This window comes from Nyctibius grandis, chromosome 12, assembly GCF_013368605.1.
Source record: "Nyctibius grandis isolate bNycGra1 chromosome 12, bNycGra1.pri, whole genome shotgun sequence".
Classification (NCBI taxonomy): domain Eukaryota; kingdom Metazoa; phylum Chordata; class Aves; order Nyctibiiformes; family Nyctibiidae; genus Nyctibius; species Nyctibius grandis.
This window is the reverse complement of record NC_090669.1, coordinates 1,086,183-1,109,372: the sequence shown is the minus strand read 5'-3', so window position 1 is coordinate 1,109,372 and position 23,190 is coordinate 1,086,183. Positions and strand designations below refer to the sequence as shown.

Below are 23,190 nucleotides of genomic sequence, written 5' to 3'. Positions count from 1 at the left end.
GGGGTCTACTGGCCAGCTTTTGGTCAATGACCAGCTGAACACGAGCCAGCAGTGTGCCCAGGTGGCCAAGAAGGCCACCAGCATCCTGGCTTGTATCAGCACTAGCGTGGCCAGCAGGACTAGGGCAGGGATCGTCCCCCTGGACTCGGCACTGGGGAGGCCGCACCTCGAATCCTGGGTGCGGTTTTGGGCCCCTCATGACAAGAAAGACCTTGAGGTGCTGGAGTGAGTCCAGAGAAGGGCAATGAAGGTGGTGGAGGGTCTGGAGCACAAGTGTGATGGGGAGCGGCTGAGGGACCTGGGGGGGTTTAGCCTGGAGAAAAGGAGGCTGAGGAGAGACCTTCTCACTCTCTACAACCGCCTGAAAGGAGGGTGTAGCGGGGTGGGGTCGGTCTCTTCTCCCAGGTAACGAGTGACAGGATGAGAGGAAACGGCCTCAAGTTGCACCAGGGGAGGTTTAGGTTGGAGATCAGGGACAATTTCTTCATGGAAAGGGTTGTCAAGCCCTGGCACAGGCTGCCCAGGGCAGTGGTGGAGTCCCCATCCCTGGAGGGATTTAAAAGCCGTGTAGATGTGGTGCTGAGGGACATGGGTTAGTGGTGGGCTTGGCAGTGCTAGGTTAACGGTTGGACTTGATGATCTTAAAGGTCCTTCCCAACCAAAACGGTTCTGTGGTTCTATACAGCCAGGCTGGGTGGCCCTCGGGCTGGCCCAGCACAGCCCTTCCCATGTTCCTACAGCATGAAATGACCAATGTTGTTATTTTAAGGAGAAAAGGATTTATAAAAAGCCAACTTCAACTAAGAGGGACTGCTTGTGACTCCAAGAAGAGCTGAGCAGGACACCTGAGACTTGTATTAAAAGTCTTGGCAGCCGGTTATCGTTTGCAAAGGCAAGAGGGGAAGCTTCAGAGGAGGCAAATACAGCTGCAGCGAAATTCTTCAGCATCCTGTTGGTCAACAAGAAGGGCCTGAGGAAAGGAAAACCACGAAGGACGTGAGCAGAATGACACGGTCACTAAATTGCAGAGGCAAAACCAGAAAGCTGAGGTACAAACTGAGTTCAGCCTAACAAGGGCTGCGAAAGGCTCTGCGTTTGCTTAACCACCTTAAAAAGAAGAGGAAGGAAAAGCTGGGCCCATTGCTTCACCGAGAAAGAGCCATCAACCGATGAGGTGAACGCCGGGACGTGGGTAGTGCTGCTTTCGCATCCTCCCCTCTGCCCAGGGTTAGCGGGGATCAGAGCTGGGATAAGGTTTTTAACGAGGAAGCAGGAAAGAAGCCGTGAACTAGCCTTGGAGCAGCTACAGGAGCGAGCAGGAGGTGAAGAAACGCAGCCAGGGCTGTTTAAGGAACTAGCTGAGACAATCTCTCAGATCTCAGGGGCTTTTGCAAGTGCAGGCAGGAAGGGTGGGGGCAGCGCCTTTGTTCGTCAGCTATTTTTGAAAAGGTGAAGCAGCTACAGCCGCACAGAAAGATGCTATCGTGAGCGGTTAAGCAAGTGCGTGAAGATAAAGTGATAATAAACACAACGTCCTCCTTGCCCCAAACCTGTACATGTCACCTCCGTACGGACAAAGGTCCCCCTTGTCCCCGTGTGTGCTCAAGGCAGGTGGGCGAGACGTCTGTGATGGGTTTCTGGCCTTGCTGCCCCACGAGCTCTGCTTGCCACACAGAGGAAGCCTGAGTCAGGTGGAGAAACACAACTAAAAGTGCTGCTTCTCCCAGTTTGGGGTATTTTTTAGGACAGAATCGTAGCAGCAGGCACTTGGGGAGAGCGCGGAGGAGCTGCTCAGCCTCCGGAGAAGAGGGGTACCAGGGGGTGCAGCCGGGGAGGTCTCTGCAGCTCCCCAGCAGCTGCTGCCCGATGTGGTCCCCAAGCTTCACACCCACCGTGATGGTGGTTTTGGGTGCTGGTGGACAAGTCCTCAGTGCTGCAGTCACTGCCAGCCCGGTTCCTACGTGGTCCTCAGCTGAACCTCCTGCAGAAGGGGCTCAGCAGAACACAAGGGCTTGAGCAAAGCTGCAGCCGTGCCGGAGCACACAGGAGAGGGTTGACCTCCACCATGCTCCCTGCCCGATGGAAGAGCAGCAGGAATCCACGTGGGAAAGAACAGGGACATGACCCGGGTCACAGTGAGACAATCCAGAAAGAGCAAAGGGAAAAGAAAAAAGAAGCCAAGGAGCAGAAGAGGAGGAATGGGAAAGGATGGGGATGGGTGAGGGTGGTTGTGGGGAGGACTGTAGTATACTTGGATGGCATGAAAAAGAGAAGGAGAGAGGCCAGGAAACAGAAGAGAGAAAACAGAAAAGAATTAGGGAAAGAAGAACAGAAAGAGAGAGGTGGAAGGAAGTGAAGGGGTGAAAGAGAAGGAGAGAAGAGACCAGAGGAGTCAGAGAGGAAGACACTGAGGGAGGAAAATGACTCCGGCTGAGGAAGGCACCCACCTCACTTTGCTGTGGGAAAAGGAGCAGTTAATTCGTTGGGTGATTAATGGTATTTCTGCTGGCAAGTTCATTGGACTTTAACACCTCTGAAGCTCTCAGAGATGTCCGGGCCAGGCACAAGGAGACGTTTATTTCCTGCTCTGCAGAGGGCACACGTCCCTCCCTGTCTCACAGAGCACCTTCTTCCCATCCAGGAGGCCCAGTTTCTCCAGCAGGGAAGGTTACCAGAAGGCATCGCGTTTATTTAAGAGCAAAGTAGCGCATATAAAGCAAGCTGCAAAGATGCAGAGAAAAGCTGCCTGGTCTTTGCACCAGTGGGCCTCTGAAGGCCACCAATGGGCCTCTGAAGGCCACCAATGTGGCCATGCTTTTCCCAGCAGGAGGAAAAGCAGCTGCTCTAATTCAAGGGGAGGAAAGCAGGCGTGCACACGGAGCCAGTGCTGAACCCCGTGGCTCTTCGTGCCTCCCCAAGTCAAGGCCATGCAAGGGGACATCCCCGGGTGCGAGTAGGGAGGCAGAGGTAGATGCACTGGGGTGTTACTCCATGAACGGCTCCATAAAGCATCTCCTGAACACGCTTCAGGGTAACAAGGGACATTCAAAGGACGCTGAGAGGCAGGAGAAGGGTGAAAAATGCTGCTGATCTCATCTGTGAAGAGGAACAAGAGGAATGGACACGCCGCTCCGTGATGCAGCGCCTGGCCTGCAGCACCAAGGCTGTACCTCCCAGCCCCCTGGAAAACTGGGGCCATTCACTCCCTTTCAGTTTTATTGCTGGGGAGGGTTGCAGGAGGCTCCCTGATTATTTTAAACCCCTCTTCTTGTAAATTAGACTATTTCTTTGTCCCCAAGATGATGCTCACCAGGGCTGGTTCCAGTGGTGCTGGGAGAAGCTGATGGCACTGGGCTTTGCTGCATGCTGGGGTCCACGGAGCTGGCGGGACAAGGACCGGGTGATCCTGAGCAGGCGCAGCCACTGGAGGGAGGCAGTGGAGCAGGAAAAGCTGGCAAAAAGCACCTTGGACATGGCTGGAGATGGAAAACAGCCTGTCCAGAGCAAACCGGGTGGGAGAGGCACATCAATCCCCCCACACCAGGGCCCAGTTCCGCTCAGGACCTGCATTGTCCACGTTGGACAGCTTTCTGCGCTTCTGCAGCTGGGAAAAAACCCCACGTCTGTCTTCTTTGTGCTGCACAAGTGGAAATGGGAAGAGGTGAGGTGAGGGAATTCCTGCATCGATGGTCCTGGACCGAATCCCGCTCCCTTAGCCTCTCTTGTCTAGATGTCACAGCCCTAAATCCCATCCTGATGTGGGTGGGATCCCCCAAGCTGCCCCAGCCCCTGGCTTGGAGGAGGAACAACAGGGAGGACGAGGCTGCCAATGAGTCAGCGAGGGAAGAGGGATGTGACTTACAGCCACCAAGAAGGGTTGCATGTAACTCATGGTTGCAGTGCCCAGCCCTTGCATCCCCGTTTACCTTCAGGGCCATAAAACACTCCCCGAGGCAGCGGCACAGAGGGGACGCTTTCAGAGGGTGATGGACAATGCAATCCTCCAAAAGAAATAAAACCACCTGAATGACACCTCAAAACTGTCACACAGAGTAAAAGATCTCACAAGAATAAGTGTGTGGTAGGAGACAAAGGAGCAAGTCCACAACTGGAAGGATGGAAGACAGGCAATGGCCAGATCCAGTAAGGTCAGGCAGTTGGACTAGAGGATAGTTGTAGGTCCCTTCCAACTGAAATATTCTGTTCTCTCTAGGCCCAGCCTCAGCCTGCTCACCCCTTAGGGACAAGTGCCACCCTCCCAGGCACAGGGTGGGACATAGGGCCAGCCGTAAGGACTAGGGGTGGAAGCGGGAGGGGAGGGCAGGCAGGGTGGCTGGAGGCTGTAGCAGACAAGGGAAGGGGGCTAAAAGGATAAATATTCCTCAAAACCAGCATATTGCCACGCAGCTGATGCTCCACTGCTGAACTGCCACCCTTTGAGGGCCTCTCTGCAGCAAGAGCAAGTAACACTATTTAAAGAGAACAAGATTATACAGCCTTAACCATCATTAACTGAACTCAGCAGTATCTCAAAGTGCTTCCAGCTTGTTTGAATTCCAATTGAGTGAATCACTGTAAAACAAAAGCTTCTGCTGCTGCCTCCTCCCTCTCTTATCTTATTTACCCCTGAAAGGAAAGCAGAGTTCAGGTTAAGGGCTGCCTTTATCAGGGACTTTTCACATGCAGAGATCTGATCTTCCGCTACCAGTGAGGCTGAGAAAAACGCAACAGAGAGGCTGAAAAAAGGGCAACAAAACCCCAAAAGGTCCCAGGTGTGCCGAGGCTTTTACCTGTTTCTTTAGATCACAAGATGGGAGCACTAAGAGGTTTGTGGGACAGGAGGTTTATCACAAGATTCCTGTCTCCTTGGGAATTGTTCTCGCTGATGACAGAGGTGAGGAAAGGGTCTGGGAAAGCCGAGCTCTCTGTAGGGCAGCCGCCCCTCTATGTACGTGCTCTCAGAGGTCTCCGTTGCTGCCAGTCCCTTATATTCCCCTCTGGCTCCCAGGCAAGTACCGAGTACTACACACCTCCCACCCCAGCGCCTGCCCCTTGGTCTACACCCCAAGGGCTCCCTCGCTTCTCCCCCTGCAAGCCCCCTTCTCCTTACTCAACCAGGAGAAAGCCTCTAGATCGAATAAAAAAGTTTATCTAGGCAGCTTGATTCTGTTCTTCCCAGTGGGCATCACGTATTCGAGTCGTTGTTTTCAGTGGAACAACTTATGGAGAACTCCAAGATGCAACCCAAGATTTAAATGGTTCCAGAAATCACCAAGAGGTGGAGTAAAAGGAGAGATGCGCTTACAATGCCACTAATACACAAACACTTTACTATTGGTCACTTTTATTTCAAGAAAAGAACAGCCTTTCATCCCAGCTCCCTCTGTGAGTTTAGTGTGTAACTCAGCACAACAAGAAGCGGTCCCATCCCGCAGAGTGAGAGCTCCAAACAAAGCAATCCCCGTCAAAACACTGTCTTTGGGCTTTCCCCCTCTCCCTCCCTGGGTGAGGAGCAAGCCTGGCACAGAACGTGAACAGCCTCCTCATCCTGTCTCCACAGATGCTTCATGAGCAGTAATTAGGCAAATAAATAAAGAGTAGTCAGCATCTCGCAGAGCAGGAGCAGATGGTGACCACAGAACATCTAGAAATGAAGTTATTGCTGTGTTCTTACTTACTGGACACTGCAGGTAACTCACTTGGTAACCACTGAGAGGAGACAAGTCTCAGATGGCCCTTGTGTATCAGTTGGCATTGGACAAAAAGGTGTGGGAGGACAAAACAGATCTTGTTCAATCTGCTCCCTGCCTTCAGGGCAGGAGTTTTCTCAGGGGGACTGAATCTTTGTCATTTTGATGGAAATAGGTCCCAGGCTGGCTCCCAAGACACTTGGAAATTCATCACGCCTGCCAGACTTCACCAGCGTTCACATAGGCTGCTAAGAGTACATACTGCTAGGTGTACCCACTGCTCCTGACTTGCAACAGGAGCTGCTGAGCCACCTTCACGTGGTAAGGAGCTGCAGGTTCAAATTTCAAAGAGAGCAGGAGCCCAGTGTCACCCTGAAAACTGAGCCAGAGCTGCTGATTCATCGGGGAAAAGCAAGGCAGGTTAGAGCTGTACGACAGGGGCATGGGGAAGTACGGGTCCTGCCCACACACAGGAGGTCAACCTGACACTGGATTCTACTTCCCTCTGCTGGTGGGACATGCTGTGACGGCCAGCGTCCCAGTATCAAGTCAGGCCAGCTCAAACAAGGCATAACATGAAGTCTAACACATAAGAGACCACTTGTCACCAAAGATTACCAGGTAGCCCAAGGTTGATTACAAGTGAGGAGCTCACAGCAGTGTCAGTGCCCACGGTGTCCCACCCTACAAGGAGTATTGGCCAGAGAGCATGAGTTTGAGAGGATGAGGAGGACTGCAAGAACCTCAGACTGATGGAAAAGCAGAGGAGTCCTTTGCAGGACATCCCGAGCTGTCTTTGTTAGGCATCATGCAGCTGGTTCTCTTTCAGGAGAATCTTCTCCCCAGGCTTGAAGGCGGGCATCCCCAGGTAAGGGCAGCTGGCGCAGCGGAACGCATCCCCCAGGTAGCACTGGCAAGAGAAAGAAAAGCACCTTCTGTAATCAGGGGCAACTTGCAGTTCTCTCCCGCTGTGATATGTTTTTTCCAGCTTAAGAGATGACACGCTCCTCAGCGCATCTCAGCACAGAAACCGCTTCCCTGCTGCCGCCTCTCAACGCGTCTGGTTAGCAGAGCTGTGCAGGGCACTGCGCTCACACGGAAGCAGCGAGGTTCCACCCCAGCCGGTGTGCCCGGGCACAGCTGCATGCTGGGCTTGGGCAGGCCCCCAACCACCACCAGGTCCTGCCACACTCCCATAAGGTGATCTTCCCTGAGCAGATCACCGGCGAGCACGTGAGCAGGGAGGTAAAGGTTCGCTGCTCACTCCTACAAGGGCAGCACTTGGGCTGGAACAGACAGCACGCACCGGTACAGAGCGTGTGGGCGCAGGGCAAGAGGCTAAAGCTCTGCAGGAGCTGCACAAGCAGTGTTTGGAAGCAGGAAACCAGCTTAGGGAGCAGTCACTAGAGAACACAGTTCTTAGAGATCATGTACTGCAAACCACAGTATAGAAACAAAAACGACTATTTACATTTCCACAGGCAGATTTGGGCTGTGAGCTCCTCTTCTCCTGTTCCAGCTCTTCAGCCAGGCCACACGTGCTGTAGAAAAATAAATAAAGACAGAAATAAGTCAACTACATCTTTCTGCTTAAAGGTTGTGAGTCACCAACACTTGTTCCAGCCCAAATCACACACAACAGCCCTCGCTCTGTGACATGACACAGCTGACTTTGGGACTCTCACGCTCTTCACTTTGTCCTTCAACACCATGGTTTGTACAACAAGTGTTGAAACACACTCCTCAAGGTTAAACTGAGTGGGAAATGACTCTACAGCACGTGCTGTGTGTGCTATTTCTCCTTGAAATCTGAGAAACCAGGGCTTTAGCCATGGCTGGAGAAACTGTGTAGCCACCTTCAAAACGACTGTTGATCGTATCAGTGGGGTAATTTGTAGCAGTTTTGCTGTGGCTAGTCAATTCTCATTGTATTTGGATTTACATTCAAATAGTTAAGATATGAAAGGACATGAACCAAGAGAATTATGCTCCAAAGAACAGCAAAGTGTCTACCATCTTTCTAAAATCCATCCAGCTCTAAGGGTTTAATGTTACAGTTGAAAGGTTCGCTAATCCCAGCACTGACCAGTTCTTGCAGGCTTTCTTCTTGCCCATTTCTTTGCAGGACGGAGCTCTGAGGGAAGATGGATCTGGCTTTTTCAAATCCTCTGAATCCAACAGCTCATCAGAGTCCAGAAGATCCTAAAAACGTACCACGGAAGATAACATGGAGGGAACTGATTTGTCAGGAGGGAATGACATCGCTGTATTATGTTCAAAGAAATGGTGCTGTGTGTAGCACTAACATTCCACCCAGGGCAGTGGTGGAGTCCCCAGCCCTGGAGGGATTTAAAAGCCGTGTAGATGTGGTGCTGAGGGACATGGGTTAGTGGTGGCCTTGGCAGGGCTGGGTTAATGGTTGGACTCGATGATCTTAAAAGTCCTTCCCAACCAAAACGATTCTGTGATTAAAGCACTGCAGCTGTGCCCTCTTACCCACGTCTCCTCTCTGCCCTCACACCTCTGAGCTCTCAAGACCTTACATAGCAGATGAGAGATTTTGCCCTGGGGATGCTTTTCTACCTCAAGTTGTAAAGTTTCCCAAGAGGCATGACAAACTATTTAGGGCAGGAAAGAAAAGAGAGAGAAGGAACAACAGCAAAGCCTCACAAACAAGACCAGATACCATCTCTTCGTCGTTCATATCATTGGCAGAGAGCGTCCACAGCTTGGCAGTGGCTGGGTCCACAGAGGGTTTTCCTGGAACCAAAACAAAGGAAGAAATAGTAGTTACTCCAGCCTTTGCCCCATCTACTCCCAAAAAATAGAGTTCAAACAACTTTGGAAAGCCCCACTTCACAGGTTTTTACTGTAGCACCCCCTACCCCAGCGCTGCCTCCCTGTTCCAAGGAATGCATGTCACCCAAGAGGCAGGCAATCCTGACAGCGCGCACCACTCCTTACCTGAAGGACCAGGATTCTTGGCAAAGGAAAGTTTGAGCTGACTTGAGGATCCCACTTCGAAATTGGGCTTCCTGCCTTCTATCTGAACGATGAGAAGGTCATTGCCTTGGTAACCCAAATGCTCTTGGACCGACTGGGCCTCCTCCGGGGTCAACGCTTCCTTTTGCAGCTGCAATGTAAGGTTTTAGGTTAACCTCATGCAGAAGTCCTTCTTTCAGCACCCAGTCCAGCTTCCCAGTGAACACAGACAACTGGTATTTTCAATCCTAAAGAAAAACACTTTGCAGTAGCTAAAGTTCTTGGCAGGCAGCGTCCATGAGCATTTACAGTAAACACTAAACACCTTGTCACCCAGCAAGTCCCCAGGAATCGCCATCTACGTTTCAAGGTCACTGCATGAGGGAGTTTCTGGAAGCGGTCGGTACATACATACCTCCTTCACTTCCACCAACCCAGAGAGAGTCAGAGCTGTGGGGAGTTTGGCTGCTGTCTTGATTCCGCTGTTGTTTCCTGGAAGACACAAAAGCAGGAAGTAGGAGGAGGGAAGAACAAGAATGGAGGTCACTGAGAAACCTGGAAGAGTAAGAGCTTTAGAAGGAAGTACTCAAGGCAAACCTCTGCTTGAAAATTGGGCCCTTTCTAGTAGACAGCAGGAATAAACCAGACCTTAAGCAGTTTGTTCACTAAAATAACAGCCTGGGGTCACAAAGCCGTTCTAGCTCCAGATCTATGCCAAAACCTTCCTCAACCCAATTTATACCCATCAAAAAAAAGGAAAAAAAAAAAACACCCCAAAATCCAAACAACAAAATACCCCAAAACATTTTCACACATTAAAGTGAACAACTCACAAAGTTTTCAAAACATGGACTCCTAAATGAGTCTTACATTCTAGGTTAACCTCCTTCTCGTAGGCAAAAGCTATTACAATCACTGTTTAATCAAAAACTCATTAGAGGCCGCTTCACTTGGGCACAGGATTGTGCTGAACAGAATCCATTCACCTCTCTCACTAGTCCCACTTGCACTGTGTTCCAATCCCACCAAATTCCAGCCTGTCAGATGTGACTTTGGAAAAAAGAAACCTCATTTACTGCAGACTTTCCATGTTCTTTGTTCTGTCCCAGAAGCCCCCCTCCTCCCCCTAAGGTACCACTTGCACCAAAGAGCCACTGCCAGCTTCAAAGCACTGGCAAATCTTCCCAACCTGAAGGAGGCGTTTCTGCTGCCACTTACATTTTCAGCACTGTAGATTGTGCCACCAGAAACCCCACCAGCACAGATGCTTCTGTTCTTATTGGGTCGTGTATTATTTCCCACTTCTATCCTGAACCAGCTCCCTGCTCCAGCAGGGTTTGAATGCAGGTCAAGCATAAGCCAGAGAAATAATCTTGTGTTCCCCTCCTCGTGTGCCCCTCCAGCTGTCCCATGGCAGATGCTCTGGCTTTACTCTTAAAACTTAGTCCAAACGCTTTTACCTTTTCTGGATAACTACTTCTCAGCTGGCTTCTGGGACAGCTTCTCGGCATTTGTTACCTGTTTTTAAAATCACTTCAGAAGCTCCTCAGAAACACACCTGCAGCTATTTAACATTACATGCCCTAGGAGAAGACTGGCATCCACTGAGCTTTTCAACGTAGCTTAAGAACAAGCCTGTCCAGCACTTTTGATAGAAGAGTGACTGCAAACATCTCTGCCAGCTACCAGCTTAAACACAGGACAAAACCCTTGCTGTTCAGGTTAGTGTGTCAGGAGAATGACAATCTCTGAACGTCGGTCAGGGTTCCTGCCCTTTCCATTTCAGCCTAATCCTCACAAGAATTGCTGTGCTGCCAGGAAAGCAAGGCTGACGCGGATTCTCTCACCTGATTCTGTAACCACCGGTTCTTTCAGGAGGACACGGCCCCCCGGCTTAAGTATCCGAGCTATTTCTGCCAGTACCTCCGCGCTGTGCTGCGCTGTACTGCCTGCCACCACGCCAGAGAGAACGACATCGAAGCTGGACTCCCTGTGAGCCGCTGAAAAGAAGGAAAGAGCAATATGGTACAACTTGGCACACGTAAACACAGAGCTTTGTTTAATACATCAGTTCCACCTCCCTCCTCATCGCTCACGCTTGCGTACAACAGCAATAACAGATTAAAGACCCCAGTCATAGGAAGCACGACCAGGGTGTATCACTTTCTTTGGTCTGTTGCCAGTGGTAGGAGTTAGCAGGAGGTGCTACTGCTGTTCTGAATGCTGAGAAACCAGGGACGATGCCAGCTCACACAACAGAAGCGCCCTCTCCCTTTAAACAAAACAGTGAAAAATTCAGCTAATTCTTACACTGAGACAGCTGGTTGATGTTTTCCACAGAGACACGATTCTCAGGTCCCACCAGCGCCTGAATTTTATCCACCAAATCCTTCAGGGCTTCAACGGGCGAGGAGCTGTCCCAGATGATAGCCACACGCTGGCCTGGCGCGACTCCGTACTCCCCCATTGCCGCAGCAGCAGCAAACCTGACAGCGGCAGAGAGAGGGACAGGTCGGGGGGAGACAGAGAGGAAGGGTAAGTGCCAAGTGCAGCATGAACCTCTGTAGGCTGTGACAATCACAGAGCATTGACTTGTTTTAATAAGTGGGGATTATTTTCTGGAGACAGGCAGCAGAGTTCCCACAAGCTGAGCGTTAACATGACATTAATAGCTACACTTAAGGGCATAATTCAGTTTCTCTCCAGTTCAGAGACTCGTTTTGCAGGGAGACTGCAAGCCACGCTTTGAAAAAACCCCAACAAAACCAAAACACCAAACTTACCCGCTTTCCTTAAAGATTTGAATAGAGACATACACAGGATTTACAGATTTCCAGACTAGTGATAACTATTTGACATTAAACACTGCCTTGTCTCTCCTACTCAGGACGTGACCTAGCAGAGTTTGCTTCCACAGTACACGAGAAGAAGGAAAAAAATAAAAGTAACTTTCAGCATTCCAGACTGAGGCTGTTTCAATGTTGTCATCAAAGCACAGCTTACAGATATGCTGTACCAAATTGAACTCAGCGGCCTGCAGGCAGGGGTGGAGGGGATTTTGACCTGCTGTTCCTCTGGCCCTATGAGCCGTGGACCACCCTCTCCTGGAGACTGCAAACAAGTTCGGAACGGGACAGCCCCGCGCCTCGTCTGCACTGCTCTGGTAGGAATCAGCACTAGTGCAGCCAGCCAGGGAAGGAGTGGAAGACCTTGGATGTACCCTACAGGTGATAGCACCTGACAGGCCTTGCGTGCACATGCAACACAAGCTAAGCGACTACAACAGGTAGCCACACTAGTAACCCCATTTATTAACCCCCTTAAAAAGTCACCTTTCCCAGGAAGAAGGCTGAAAACTTCAGAAGATACACAAGCTGTCAGGCTAAAAAAAACAAATCCAAAGTCACATTTTCCTCTCAGAACAGCAGGTTGTGACCTTTCAAGGTCAGTCAGAGCCCAAACTACATCAACACCCAGGAGGGTTCCCACCGGCCAGGGCTCGGTGAGGACAGCGAGCAGGAGCTCTGTGTCACACCCAGGAGGGTTCCCACCAGCCAGGGCTCAGTGAGGACAGCGAGCAGGAGCTCTGTGTCCCACCCAGGAGGGTTCCCACCGGCCAGGGCTCGGTGAGGACAGCGAGCAGGAGCTCTGTGTCACACCCAGGAGGGTTCCCACCAGCCAGGGCTCGGTGAGGACAGCGAGCAGGAGCTCTGTGTCACACCCAGGAGGGTTCCCACCGGCCAGGGCTCGGTGAGGACAGCGAGCAGGAGCTCTGTGTCCCACCCAGGAGGGTTCCCACCAGCCGGGGCTCGGTGAGGACAGCGAGCAGGAGCTCTGTGTCCCACCCAGGAGGGCTCCCACCAGCCAGGGCTCGGTGAGGACAGCGAGCAGGAGCTCTGTGTCCCACCCAGGAGGGTTCCCACCGGCCAGGGCTCGGTGAGGACAGCGAGCAGGAGCTCTGTGTCACACCCAGGAGGGTTCCCACCGGCCAGGGCTCGGTGAGGACAGCGAGCAGGAGCTCTGTGTCACACCCAGGAGGGTTCCTGCCGGCTGGGATCAGGCTGCTTTGTGCCACGCCATGGAGGAGGCCCAAGGGCCGGATCCGGGGCCCACACCGTGCTGGGCGGGGGGGGAGGAGGCCTTATCTTCATTTCACACACATTTAACAGTCCTTGAGGAACGCGACTGCCCAAAAGAGAACAAGAAAGGTGCTTTAAACAATATTGGAGGTTTCCAGCTTCAACAGATTAAAAGGCGACCGCATATAGCACGGCAAAACGTTAAACCAGGGCCTCACCCCGCACCTCCCGAGGCACCGCAGGCAGCTTCCAGGGGCTCAGGGCGCCATCAAGGCGGCAGGCAACGACCACACCGGGGAATGTTTTAAATGCAGAATAAACCTCTCAGTCACAGCGCCGGGAGCGGCTCACGGGGACGGGGAACAACAGACGGGAAGGAATTTCACACAGGAAAAAAAAAACCCCACACACACCCCGCGGCGGCCGCGTCAGAGGAGCCTTTTTAAGGGGCAAAAGGCGAGTATCGGCCAAGGCCGGAGGCGGCCCTCGCCCCCTCCCCGCCTCCCCCGGCCCCGCTCACCTCCGCCCCGCCGCAGCTCCCCTCGGCCCGGCCCGGCTCGCTCTACCGCCGTCACCGCCGCGTCCCGCCGCTGTGACGTCATCACCGCCTGCCCGCTTCCAAGATGGCGGCGGCGGGCGGCCTGCGGCGGGCGGGCTGGCGGCTGTGGCGGGGCCGCGCGGGTGAGGGGGCGGAGGGGCGTGCGCGTGTCCGTGCGCGTGTCCGTGCGCGTGTCCGTGCGCGTGTCCGTGTCCGTGCGCGCACGGCGTGGCGGGGCGGGGCGGGGCCGGGCCGGGCGGGGCGGGGGAAGGTGAGGTGAAGGGCAGAGGCGGGGCGCCGCTAGGGGGCGGCACGGGGCCGCGGGGCCGCTCCAGGCCCAGGCTTAGGCCCAGGCCTAGTTCCAGGCCCTGAAGCCGGGTCCAGGCCCTGAAGCCGGGTCCAGGCCCTAAAGCCGGGCCCAGGCCTGCCCGACGCCGGTGGCTGCAGGCTGGAGACCCCTCAGCGCCCGGCCAGCCCCTCACACCTCCCTGGCCCTGAAACTGTGTGAGGGAACCGGAGCAGGGTTGGGTTTGAGGCGGGTGTTTGGTGGTGGTTTTTTTTTTTAAAGCGTGGGCCGTGCAACCCCAGCTTGTTAAAAAAAAACCAACCCAAAACCTCACTGCAGTTAAATTAAAAATTCTCACAGAGCAGCCGCGTTGCCTTTGAGTCATCTGAGACACACACATCATGATCAGCGTGTTGCATCTAAGGCTGCTCGCTCTCCGGAGTGTTACTCGCCTCTTGCTCCGAGCTCAGGGGTCGGCACCTCTCTCAAACTCCTCTCCTTCATCAGGGACCAAAAAGGAGAGCGGGCACGCTGCGGGGGAGCCAGCGCGTGTTTGGGTGCCTGCTTTCCAGTCCAAGAGTGGGAAACTCCTTTCTATTTGCAATCCGTGCCCTCCGCGTGGTTCTTTTCCTCACAAAACATTTTCATCAAGTAAATGTGAGCTTGGCTGAGAGGGGCGCTTTTCAGAAGTGTAAAAAAATACTGACTCTACAGATTTCTGTTCTTTTCAGCTGTGTTTACCGCAGTTCTCCTCTTCACCTTAATTTTCTGTGCTTCCTCTTGTTGGAAGGAGACATGTGACCCTCTCGGTTTCCCTTTCAGTGCTCAGGTGTCAGCTTTCCCCACCGCAGCGTGCTCTCCGGACCTCGGCCGTGCTGAGGAGAGTCTCCGAGGAGCAGAAGGAGCCGTTGGCATCTTCCTCTCAGCAGCAGTTCGATTCGCATCCAACTGATCCCCGGCCCGAACAGGAACCTCAGGGCCCTCGCCCCAGGTAACTCACTCGCTATTCCTAGCGCTCTCCTCCCGACAGCCGCGGTGGAAGGCTTTGCTTTCCCGAAATTCGCATCCGAAGCTCGGAGACGACGAGATCCAGAGGTAATGGAGCCTCAGACTACAGCAGCCGGAGGTTTGCTGTGACAGAGCAAATTCCACTGTCTGCTGTGGAGACAGGACGGGACTTGCTTTCAAGAGGGAACCTCTTTGGTCTGCAAAGCGCAAGCCTTCGCTTCTGGATTTTTGTGTAAACCTACACAAAATACAGACAATATGTTGTCCATATGCCTATAACTGTAAAGCCCCCGTTGGAAGAGCTTATAGTTTAGCTTTTCTTTAAAGGAGGGGGAACCTGAGGCTGATTAGTCTCCAGGTAGGCACCTAGATTGAGCCCTCCCTCATTTTTCTCTTCTCCTCTCGTGGCAAAGGTTCGTTAAGAATCCTTTTTGTGGAAAGGGAAGGATTTTACTGGCGGAGGTGAGGTTTAAACTAAATAAGCAGGTCTCGAAGTGTGCCTGCACGCAGCGGTGGCAGGGAGCAAGTGGCAGAGTCCAGGTGGCTGATGTTTGCTGGTGATGGTCCCTCACTGTAACAATACCTTCTCATAGTTACACTGGCCAGGGCGGCCAGGAGTCTGAGGACTATGAGAGCGAGGAGCAGCTACAACATCGAATCCTCACAGCAGCGCTGGAGTTTGTGCCTGAACATGGCTGGACTGCAGAAGCCATTGCAGAGGGAGCCAAGGTATGTGGGGAGAGAAGCAAAGAACCAGTTGAAAACTGGATGGAGCTGAAGTCCAAAGACAGCCAGGCCTGCATGCTTCCCCCACATACTCTTGGGCGATGCACCCTAGTCAGCAAATGGTTCCGGGCAGGAATTACATCCCAGCTACTCCAGTTTAACCCTGTCAGAGTTAAACTAAGGCACTATGTAGAGTAGAGATCCGAAAGAGAGAAAAACATGTACAGGATGAGCTTTTTAATGCAGCGTTGCTTTGTTTAAATTCATGTCCCTTTGTTCACAAAATAAATACAACATATTTTCTAGCTGGATCCTGCTTAGCAGCGCGTGACCCAGTCTGTGCCTCTCCCTTCTTCCCTGCAGACCCTGGGTCTCTCGGTTGCTGCCGCAGGGATGTTTCACAGCGATGGCAGTGAACTCGTCCTGCACTTTGTGTCTCAGTGCAACACCAAGCTGTCTGAGTTGCTGGAGCAGGAACAAAAACAGGTGCAGCTGGGCGAAGCAGAGTGAGTATTGGGTTTGAGAAGATATCCTTGGCAGGCTTTGGGGACTGGATAGACAGAGGGGCCACCTGGGACACAGATACTTTAAGTAAAGAATGTAATTTACTCAAATAAAACCCCCTTCCCAGATACAGAGTTGGACCAGAGGCATGAAGGATACATTTGAATATACATGATACATGAAGGATACCTTGCATATCTGTTGCTGAGGCAGGCAAGCGATCGATCTTTCAAGTTCAGAATTGAGTTTCACTTGGATGTTCTTCACATTTGTATTTTGTTTTCCTCACCCAGGAAGAAGCCTACAGAGCAATTCCTGAGAGATGCTGTAGAAGCCAGACTGAGGATGCTGATTCCATATATTGAGAAATGGCCCCAGGTATAAAATGAATATCAAGATTGTCTCTTTTTTTGTGTGTACTTTGAACACTCTGTGCCCTTCAACGTAGTCTCTCCACCAGAGTAGTTCAAGGTTGTAAATGAAACCCTAGCTGGTTTCAGATGATTCGTAGCCTTCAAGAGCAGAGCACCCTTGGAAGGAGGCAGTTAAAGGTGTCTTTAGAACAACTATTTCTTGCAGTTCCAGAAAGGCAGACCTCTCTGTTGTTCCCTCCACCTATCTGGGATCCCCAGGGGATAACCTGTGTCTCTGCTCAGCCCTATTTGCAGTGTCACTGTGAGTCAGGCTCCTTGCAGCATTGTTCTGGCTGCACCGGTATAATCTGACACTGGAAATGCAGAACTCCTGCTTTGTTGCAAGAAACTGCCTGCCTAGTGTGAGAGTGACAAACCCTTGGCAACCTGAGGATAGATCTGTGAACTAAGAGGGCTCTGTGCTTCAAAATGCAGATTTAAGGCTCAAGCCTTTCTTCCCAGGGTGGGAAGGGGATTGAATTGTGGCCTCAGGAACAAGCAAAGAGTTTCCAGCCGTGGGTTGCACAGATCGCTGTCCAGAATCACTGCTGGCCTCTGGGCAGCTGAATCCAGCTCTCCTTGCAGAGAGAGAAGGCAGGTTTCTTCCAGGTTAGCATAACTTGTGAAGGATGTGGGTGGTTTATGACTCCCCTGGCGTTGTGTTACTGTGTTCAAAGGCTGCAGGATCCCAGTAGGGCCATTTTGGCCGGCTGTTCTGCCCTTGGTAGCTGCTTTGAGTTCAAAGTCAACTTGAGAGAAAGGAGCGATTTGACTCCCTGCCCGCAGGGGTGCAGCGCCAGTGTGAGTCAGCTCAGCCTGTGCTGTGTTGCTGTGTCTGGAGAGGCAGCTCAGGAGAGACAACACAGGGGGGTTCGAGCTGAGCAGGGAGCTTTGGGCTCCAGCAGAGGCCGAGGCCTGAGCTCGGCTGCCATGCTGTACGTTCCTGATGCTTGGAAAAGATGGGTGCTAGCTGAAAAGAGCTGGGAGGACTTGTCACTGGGAGCTGGCAGCAAGTCAGCAGCGACAGGGAAGAGAGAACAGAGCAGAGCATTGTTGCTCTGCTTTAATGCTGTTTCCTTCTGATGCTACATCCCTCTCTCTTCAGCTCTCCCATTTATCTGCGTGTTTCCTTCGCAGGCTCTGAGCATCCTGTTGCTCCCCCATAACATCCCTGCCAGCCTCAACCTCCTCACCAGCATGATCGACGATATATGGCACTATGCTGGAGACCAGTCCACGGACGTAAGTCTCTGTGCTTCGCACACCAGCTGGTTCTACCCCTCGGCGCTGCAGCAAAGTGACGGGTTGAAGTAGGCGTTGGGCCACGGCTCTCTTGAAACGATGCGTTTGTTAAATGAGGAGGACATTGCAGAAGCACCCAAGGGTCCTTATAAGCCATAATCTAATTTCCAAAGAGACTTAGGAGCCAGTGGGACTAAATGCAAATTAGTGCCGATGGGATTAGTGCAAATTAAAAGGATCTACTTTCCTAGACTCTTTTTTTTTTTGAAGACACAGACAAAATTGTTGAGATTTTGAGACCAAGAAGCTCATCCAGTATTCAGTGAGCGTCTCTGTCGAAGCAGCTGTCACCAGCAGTAGCATTTATAGGTTTGACTTGAAAACCTTTAAAGAACCTACCTAAAAATACCAGTAGCTTATTAAAGTTTTCATCTTTCTGGCAGGAAATAAAAGAAAATTATAACCTTAATTAAAGCAATTAATAAATGACTTTCATTCGTATAGATGTAGGGAGAGATGGAAAAAGCTAAATGAGCCATTTTAATAAACTACTTTAATAAGTTTCTTTGAGTATAAAAGAGAAGCTACTGCAGTGAAAAATAAATAAGATGACAGAGAAATTAAAGGAATAAACCAGAGGAGGACTGAAAGAGTGTGATGGCATCAGGAACTGCAAGTCCCTTATGGCTTATGAAAGTCAAATTACACGTCAGAGTCGGTGTCTGCGCTGAGCTGTTCCTCAGGTCTCCTCACCATGAGGGAGTTGGGAGAGGTTCTGAAGTTTGTCTTTTGTTTGTGCCTTCTGACCGGTTACAAGAGTTTTTGTGGGAAGCTGTGATGCTGAGCCCACTCCCTCTTCCCACTAAAGGGGTTTAGTGTCACTCCCAGCAGAGCCCTCTTCACAGCGCCAGGAGCTAGGTAGAGTCTGCCCGTGCCTCAGAGACCCCTGCAGGTGTTTTTTTGTGGAGCAGGAGGAGAATCAACAGCAAGAGTTTGGTCTCAGGCACCTGAGAGATCCAGCTGCAAGTGGCAGCATCCCTCACGTTTCTCCCCTCGTCAAAGCTGGCAGGTCGTGGTGCAGACAGCAGAGCTTTCGAGCCAGCTGTTGTTTTCAAAATCAAGGCCTGTGTTTTCATTGTTCTGTTGCTTTGTAATTGTGAATGGAACAACCAGTATTTTTTCCAGGTACCCAAATAATTCAGTCACTGTAAGAGCAGCAAATGAAGTTGAAACACTCGTTTTTAAAAATGTTTATATATTTAGTCTGCCAGTGGTGCAAGTGCAACTGGAAGAACCGAAGAGTTTTGAGTTATTTGTGCCTCTTTGCATTGTGTAACCTATTGTAACTCATCCTACAGCATTGCTGCCAGCAACATACTGGTACATGTAGTGATTGAGCAGGCAGTACTGGAATTTCAATGACAGGATTTGGGAAAGGGGTATCTCTGTGTGATGTCTCGCACGCTTCTGTCCTCTGTTTGTTCGCTTTCGTCATGCTTGTATCTGGTGTGAGCTGCAGCTCAAGTTCAGGACTAAATATAGCCGTTTGTCATCTAATCAGGTCTAGAATGGGAGCTGTGCGTTGCCTGCTGGCAGTCTGTAAAGCAAAGGTGAACTCTTGCACCGTGCAGACTAGCTGGGCAAGGGAGAAGTCCTTGCTGCCTGCTGCAGGTGCCTGCTCGCAACCAGAAGCAGGTGGTGGGGATTTTGTTATCGGTTTTAGACACCGTACTTGTGACCTCTGCCTGGTGCCACGGGAGCAGCTGTGCTGTCAGATGTCGGTGTTGGCTGGTGGCCCACTGCATCACGGAGAGGAGTTACACGGTTTGAGTGGGGAAGGAAAGTGCCACTGGTGTGCTATTTACTGTTCTCCAGTGTGCTTTTGTGAGCTGCATTCTTGATCTGCATTCAGGTCACACCTTTCTCTCTCTCTCATGTCACACCCTTGCAGTTTAACTGGTACACTCGTCGGGCTGTGCTCACTGGCGTCTACAACACCACCGAACTGGTGATGATGCAGGATTCATCCCCTGACTTCGAGGACACTTGGCGCTTCCTGGAAAACAGAGTAGCTGACGCCGTGAACATGGGCAATACAGCTAATCAGGTAACGTCAGGGGCAAGGGGCACGTGCAGCGTCCCCCTTCTCCCCAGTTATGTATGCAGACAGACCTGGCTTTTCAGTCATGCAGACCACACGTCTGCTGAGAGACCACCTTGTACTGGCAGGTGATAGCAGAAATGCTGTCGGTTCAACATCAGTGAATGCTCACGTGTTTTGTAGTAAAATGACGTGTAAGCACACCCTCTTTGGCAGACTGATAGGAAGCATGTGTTCCCAGGAACTCTCTTCCATGTTTCCTATCTCTGGCTGTCATTTCTTTCATCTTCTTACCATTTCTATATCTGGCATGGAGTTCAACAAGGCCAAGTGCAAGGTCCTGCACGTGGGTCGGGGCAATCCCAAGCACAAGTACAGGCTGGGCGGAGAATGGATGGAGAGCAGCCCTGAGGAGAAGGACTTGGGGGTGACGGGTGACGAGAAGCTCACCATGAGCCGGCAACGTGCGCTGGCAGCCCAGAAAGCCACCCGTGTGCTGGGCTGCATCCCCAGCAGCGTGGCCAGCAGGGCGAGGGAGGGGATTCTGCCCCTCTGCTCCGCTCTCGGGAGACCCCCCCTGCAGTGCTGCGTCCAGCTCTGGGGCCCCAACATCAGAAGGACACGGAGCTGTTGGGGCGAGTCCAGAGGAGGCCACGGAGATGCTCAGAGGGCTGGAGCCCCTCTGCTCTGGAGACAGGCTGAGAGAGCTGGGGCTGTTCATCCTGGAGAGGAGAAGGCTGCGGGGAGACCTTCTAGCACCTTCCAGTGCCTGAAGGGGCTACAGGGAAGCTGTAGAGGGGCTTTTGACAAGGGCATGGAGTGACAGGACGAGGGGGAATGGTTTTAAACTGAGAGAGGGGAGATTGAGATGAGATGTGAGGAAGAAATTCTTTGCTGTGAGGGTGGTGAGACCCTGGCCCAGGTTGCCCAGAGAAGCTGTGGCTGCCCCCCTCCCTGGCAGTGTTCAAGGCCAGGTTGGATGGGGCTTGGAGCAACCTGGTCTGGTGGAAGGTGTCCCTGCCCGTGGCAGGGGGGTGGGACTGGATGGGCTTTAAGGTCCCTTCCAACCCAACCCAGTCTGTGATTCTGTGATTTGTCTGCAGTGCTTGGCTTCTGTCAGCACCTTCCTGTAGCAAATACACGTTTGTTGTGCAGTACATCTCTGTGTTCAGGTGGCCACAAGCGTAACTGCAGCAGACAGCAGCAGGTCACGTTCTCCTTGTGTCTCGTAGGTACAGTCAACCGGAGAAGCAGTTGTCCAGGGCCTGATGGGAGCTGCAGTTACTGTAAGTAATGCTGAAACCAGCGGGGCTGTAGGGGCAGAAGAGTTTCTGTTCCCTTCCATGCTGAATGTCAGCACGCTTTTCCTCCCAGATCTAGAGGACAGGATAAAAAAGAATTGTCTTCATATCTTAACTACCTGTAAGGATGATTTTCTGGGTAGTTTGGGGTTAGTTCACTGTTTTGTGGTGTAATAGAGCGTAAAAAATTAAGTCTGAAGCTGCAGGGTGAGCTTTAGGGATGAGAGACGGGCGATCAGAATAAATACAAGTGTTTTCTGTCATTCATCACGAGATCCCTTCCTCTGCCAGTCCCTGCGCTGGAGATCTTGACGGAAGGTCCGTGCCCCCATGGACATGCGGGAGGCGGCACCTGTGCCACATCAGGGTGACTTCCTCAAGCTGTTTCAGCTGACTGCAGTGTCCTTCCAAGAATTGATTCACTTCTTGGTAGCATCCTGGACTGCTTGGTGCCCGTGCAGGGGGAGCTGCGTGTCCTCTGGGGTACAAAACAATCCTTTGTGTACCCAGGAATGAGTTTTGAAGGGCTTCAGGGCTTCCCTGTGATTATATTTTTGGACAACTCCCACTGCATTTAGCAGCAAAGTGAATTCCTTGTTATCAGAAATACATTGTCCTTGTACCAGTACAAGACGAACAAGCTGGAACATAAATTAAGAAACAATTTTTACTGTATGAAGAACTTCTCAAGAATTTCTCCCACCTCCTTCCCCCTGCAGTTAGGGCAGAATCATTTCATCTCTTCAGCATTTCTCAGCCTCTCCCACCTTTCACGCCTGTGTACAGCAACAGGATCCTCCGCCAGAGAAATCCCTGTGCTCTGTTGGCGCTCTGGTACAGCAGCACGATGCCCTCCTGCAGCTGGGGTCCCACATGGCTCCTGTTACCCCACGTTTAGCCTGTCCCCGCAGCAGACGCGCTGCGCAGATACACGGGAGGAACTAGACCGCTTCTGAAGGGGGTGGGCTGCAGCAACCCAAAATCATTTACCTATTAGGGGCAACCAGTCCGGCCCTCCCATGCCCGAGGGTGCTGTAAGGTGTGCTGAGCTCTCCAGGTCTCTGCAAAACGGACAAGCGAGCTGAACGCCTCAAAGGCTTAAATTCAGGGTCGGGGTCTGTGCGGCCGCAGAACTAGGCTGAAACCTGCTGCCCTGGAGAGCGGGTTCAGGCCAGAGGGGTGCCCGTGGCTGGGCCCAGGGCCATCTTTCTCCACCCCTTTTGCATTCACCCCCGTTCCCTGACCACACGTGGTGCCTTTGTTACCGGAAAATAGTAACCAAGAAAACTCTCTGACCCCAATGACAGTTTAGAAGCTGACAGTGGTTTATTGCAGCGCTGGGTGCACGGGGGATCTCTCCTGGCATGCACACCCGGGGACAAAAGCACACTCGTTATATACAGCATAGAAAAATGAATATTCATACAACTCCGAGTAAAGCCCTCCTATTCCAAGAAACCTTATGCATATGCTAATACATTATGTAACTGTCTTTGCGCACTCATACTAAATTGGGGAAGGGGTCTTGGGTGGTCCCTGAGGGTCTCTAGTGGTCGTAACCCCCCCATAGTTACACTGTCTGCTGTATGACCCCGCTTCTGTGCAAGTGTGGTCGAGGCCTTTCTGCTGACACGTGCAGGTGCCTCCAAGGAGAAGATCCTGTGCTGGTTCCTACAGGATTTATCTCCTGGCGCCAGAGCTGTGAATCAAGTCAGTTAAGACACTACAAAGATGTTGTTCACAGTCTTGCTTATCTCTGGCCCTTCTTTGTAACTGGTGAGGAATTTAACAGAGACCTTGGATCCTCTAAGCAAGAGTCAGTGATGACTATAACTCTGTTCTCAGTCCCAGCAGCAGACCCTGTCTTCAAAACACGCCGTTAGCTTCAGAACGTGCTGTTATTTTAGCTGAAAGGAAAATTGCTGAAAGAAAAGTTGATCCTGTCTGAAGGTTACCCAGAGTGGGCCTTTTGGGGCCCGCTTTGAGGCTTGGTTTTCCTAAACCGTCTGGTATCACCCCCAGCACCCAGCGCTCCCCTCCGCACCCCAGCTCCTGCAGGGCTCCTCTGCAGCACGATGCCGACACCTCCGGGGCTGGGCAAAGGCTTTCGTGCCTCGGCGAGCGCGGCCTTTCCCCCCCGGGACACCGGTAACTTCACCCCCTTCTCCCTCTGCCCCGCAGATCAGGAACCTGGCGGGGCTGAACCAGCGCCGGTGAGACGGGAACCGACGGCGCGGGAGGGAGCGAGCGAGCACCGGCCGCGGCCGACCCTTCCCCGGCACCAATAAAGCCGCACCGCAGCCTGGCACGGACTGTTTTT

The 23,190-nt window shown here is 52.1% G+C and overlaps 2 protein-coding genes across 3 annotated transcripts; one reads left to right on the top strand and one right to left on the bottom strand.

The window, feature by feature from the left end:
* Window positions 1-5,327: 5,327 nt before the first annotated feature.
* CIAPIN1 (cytokine induced apoptosis inhibitor 1) lies at window positions 5,328-13,414 on the bottom strand. 2 transcript variants are annotated; one of them, XM_068411016.1, is made up of 9 exons: window positions 13,272-13,414; window positions 10,983-11,158; window positions 10,520-10,672; window positions 9,088-9,164; window positions 8,655-8,823; window positions 8,377-8,450; window positions 7,777-7,892; window positions 7,162-7,231; window positions 5,328-6,600 (listed from the first exon to the last, which is right to left on the bottom strand). In XM_068411016.1, the coding sequence occupies exons 2-9, from the start codon at window positions 11,137-11,139 to the stop codon at window positions 6,490-6,492; spliced, it is 927 nt and encodes a 308-aa protein (XP_068267117.1). In that variant the 5' UTR covers window positions 11,140-11,158; window positions 13,272-13,414; the 3' UTR covers window positions 5,328-6,489. The 2 variants fall into 2 exon arrangements, with proteins under 2 accessions (XP_068267117.1, XP_068267116.1); XM_068411015.1 differs by lacking the exon at window positions 13,272-13,414 and adding an exon at window positions 12,005-12,047.
* Window positions 13,334-23,175, top strand: COQ9 (coenzyme Q9). Its single transcript, XM_068411014.1, has 9 exons — window positions 13,334-13,432; window positions 14,398-14,566; window positions 15,177-15,312; window positions 15,673-15,815; window positions 16,107-16,191; window positions 17,364-17,468; window positions 19,420-19,575; window positions 20,802-20,855; window positions 23,052-23,175. Exons 1-9 carry the CDS (start codon window positions 13,375-13,377, stop codon window positions 23,085-23,087), a joined length of 942 nt encoding a protein of 313 aa, XP_068267115.1. The 5' UTR covers window positions 13,334-13,374; the 3' UTR covers window positions 23,088-23,175.
* The last annotated feature ends 15 nt before the right edge of the window (window positions 23,176-23,190 follow it).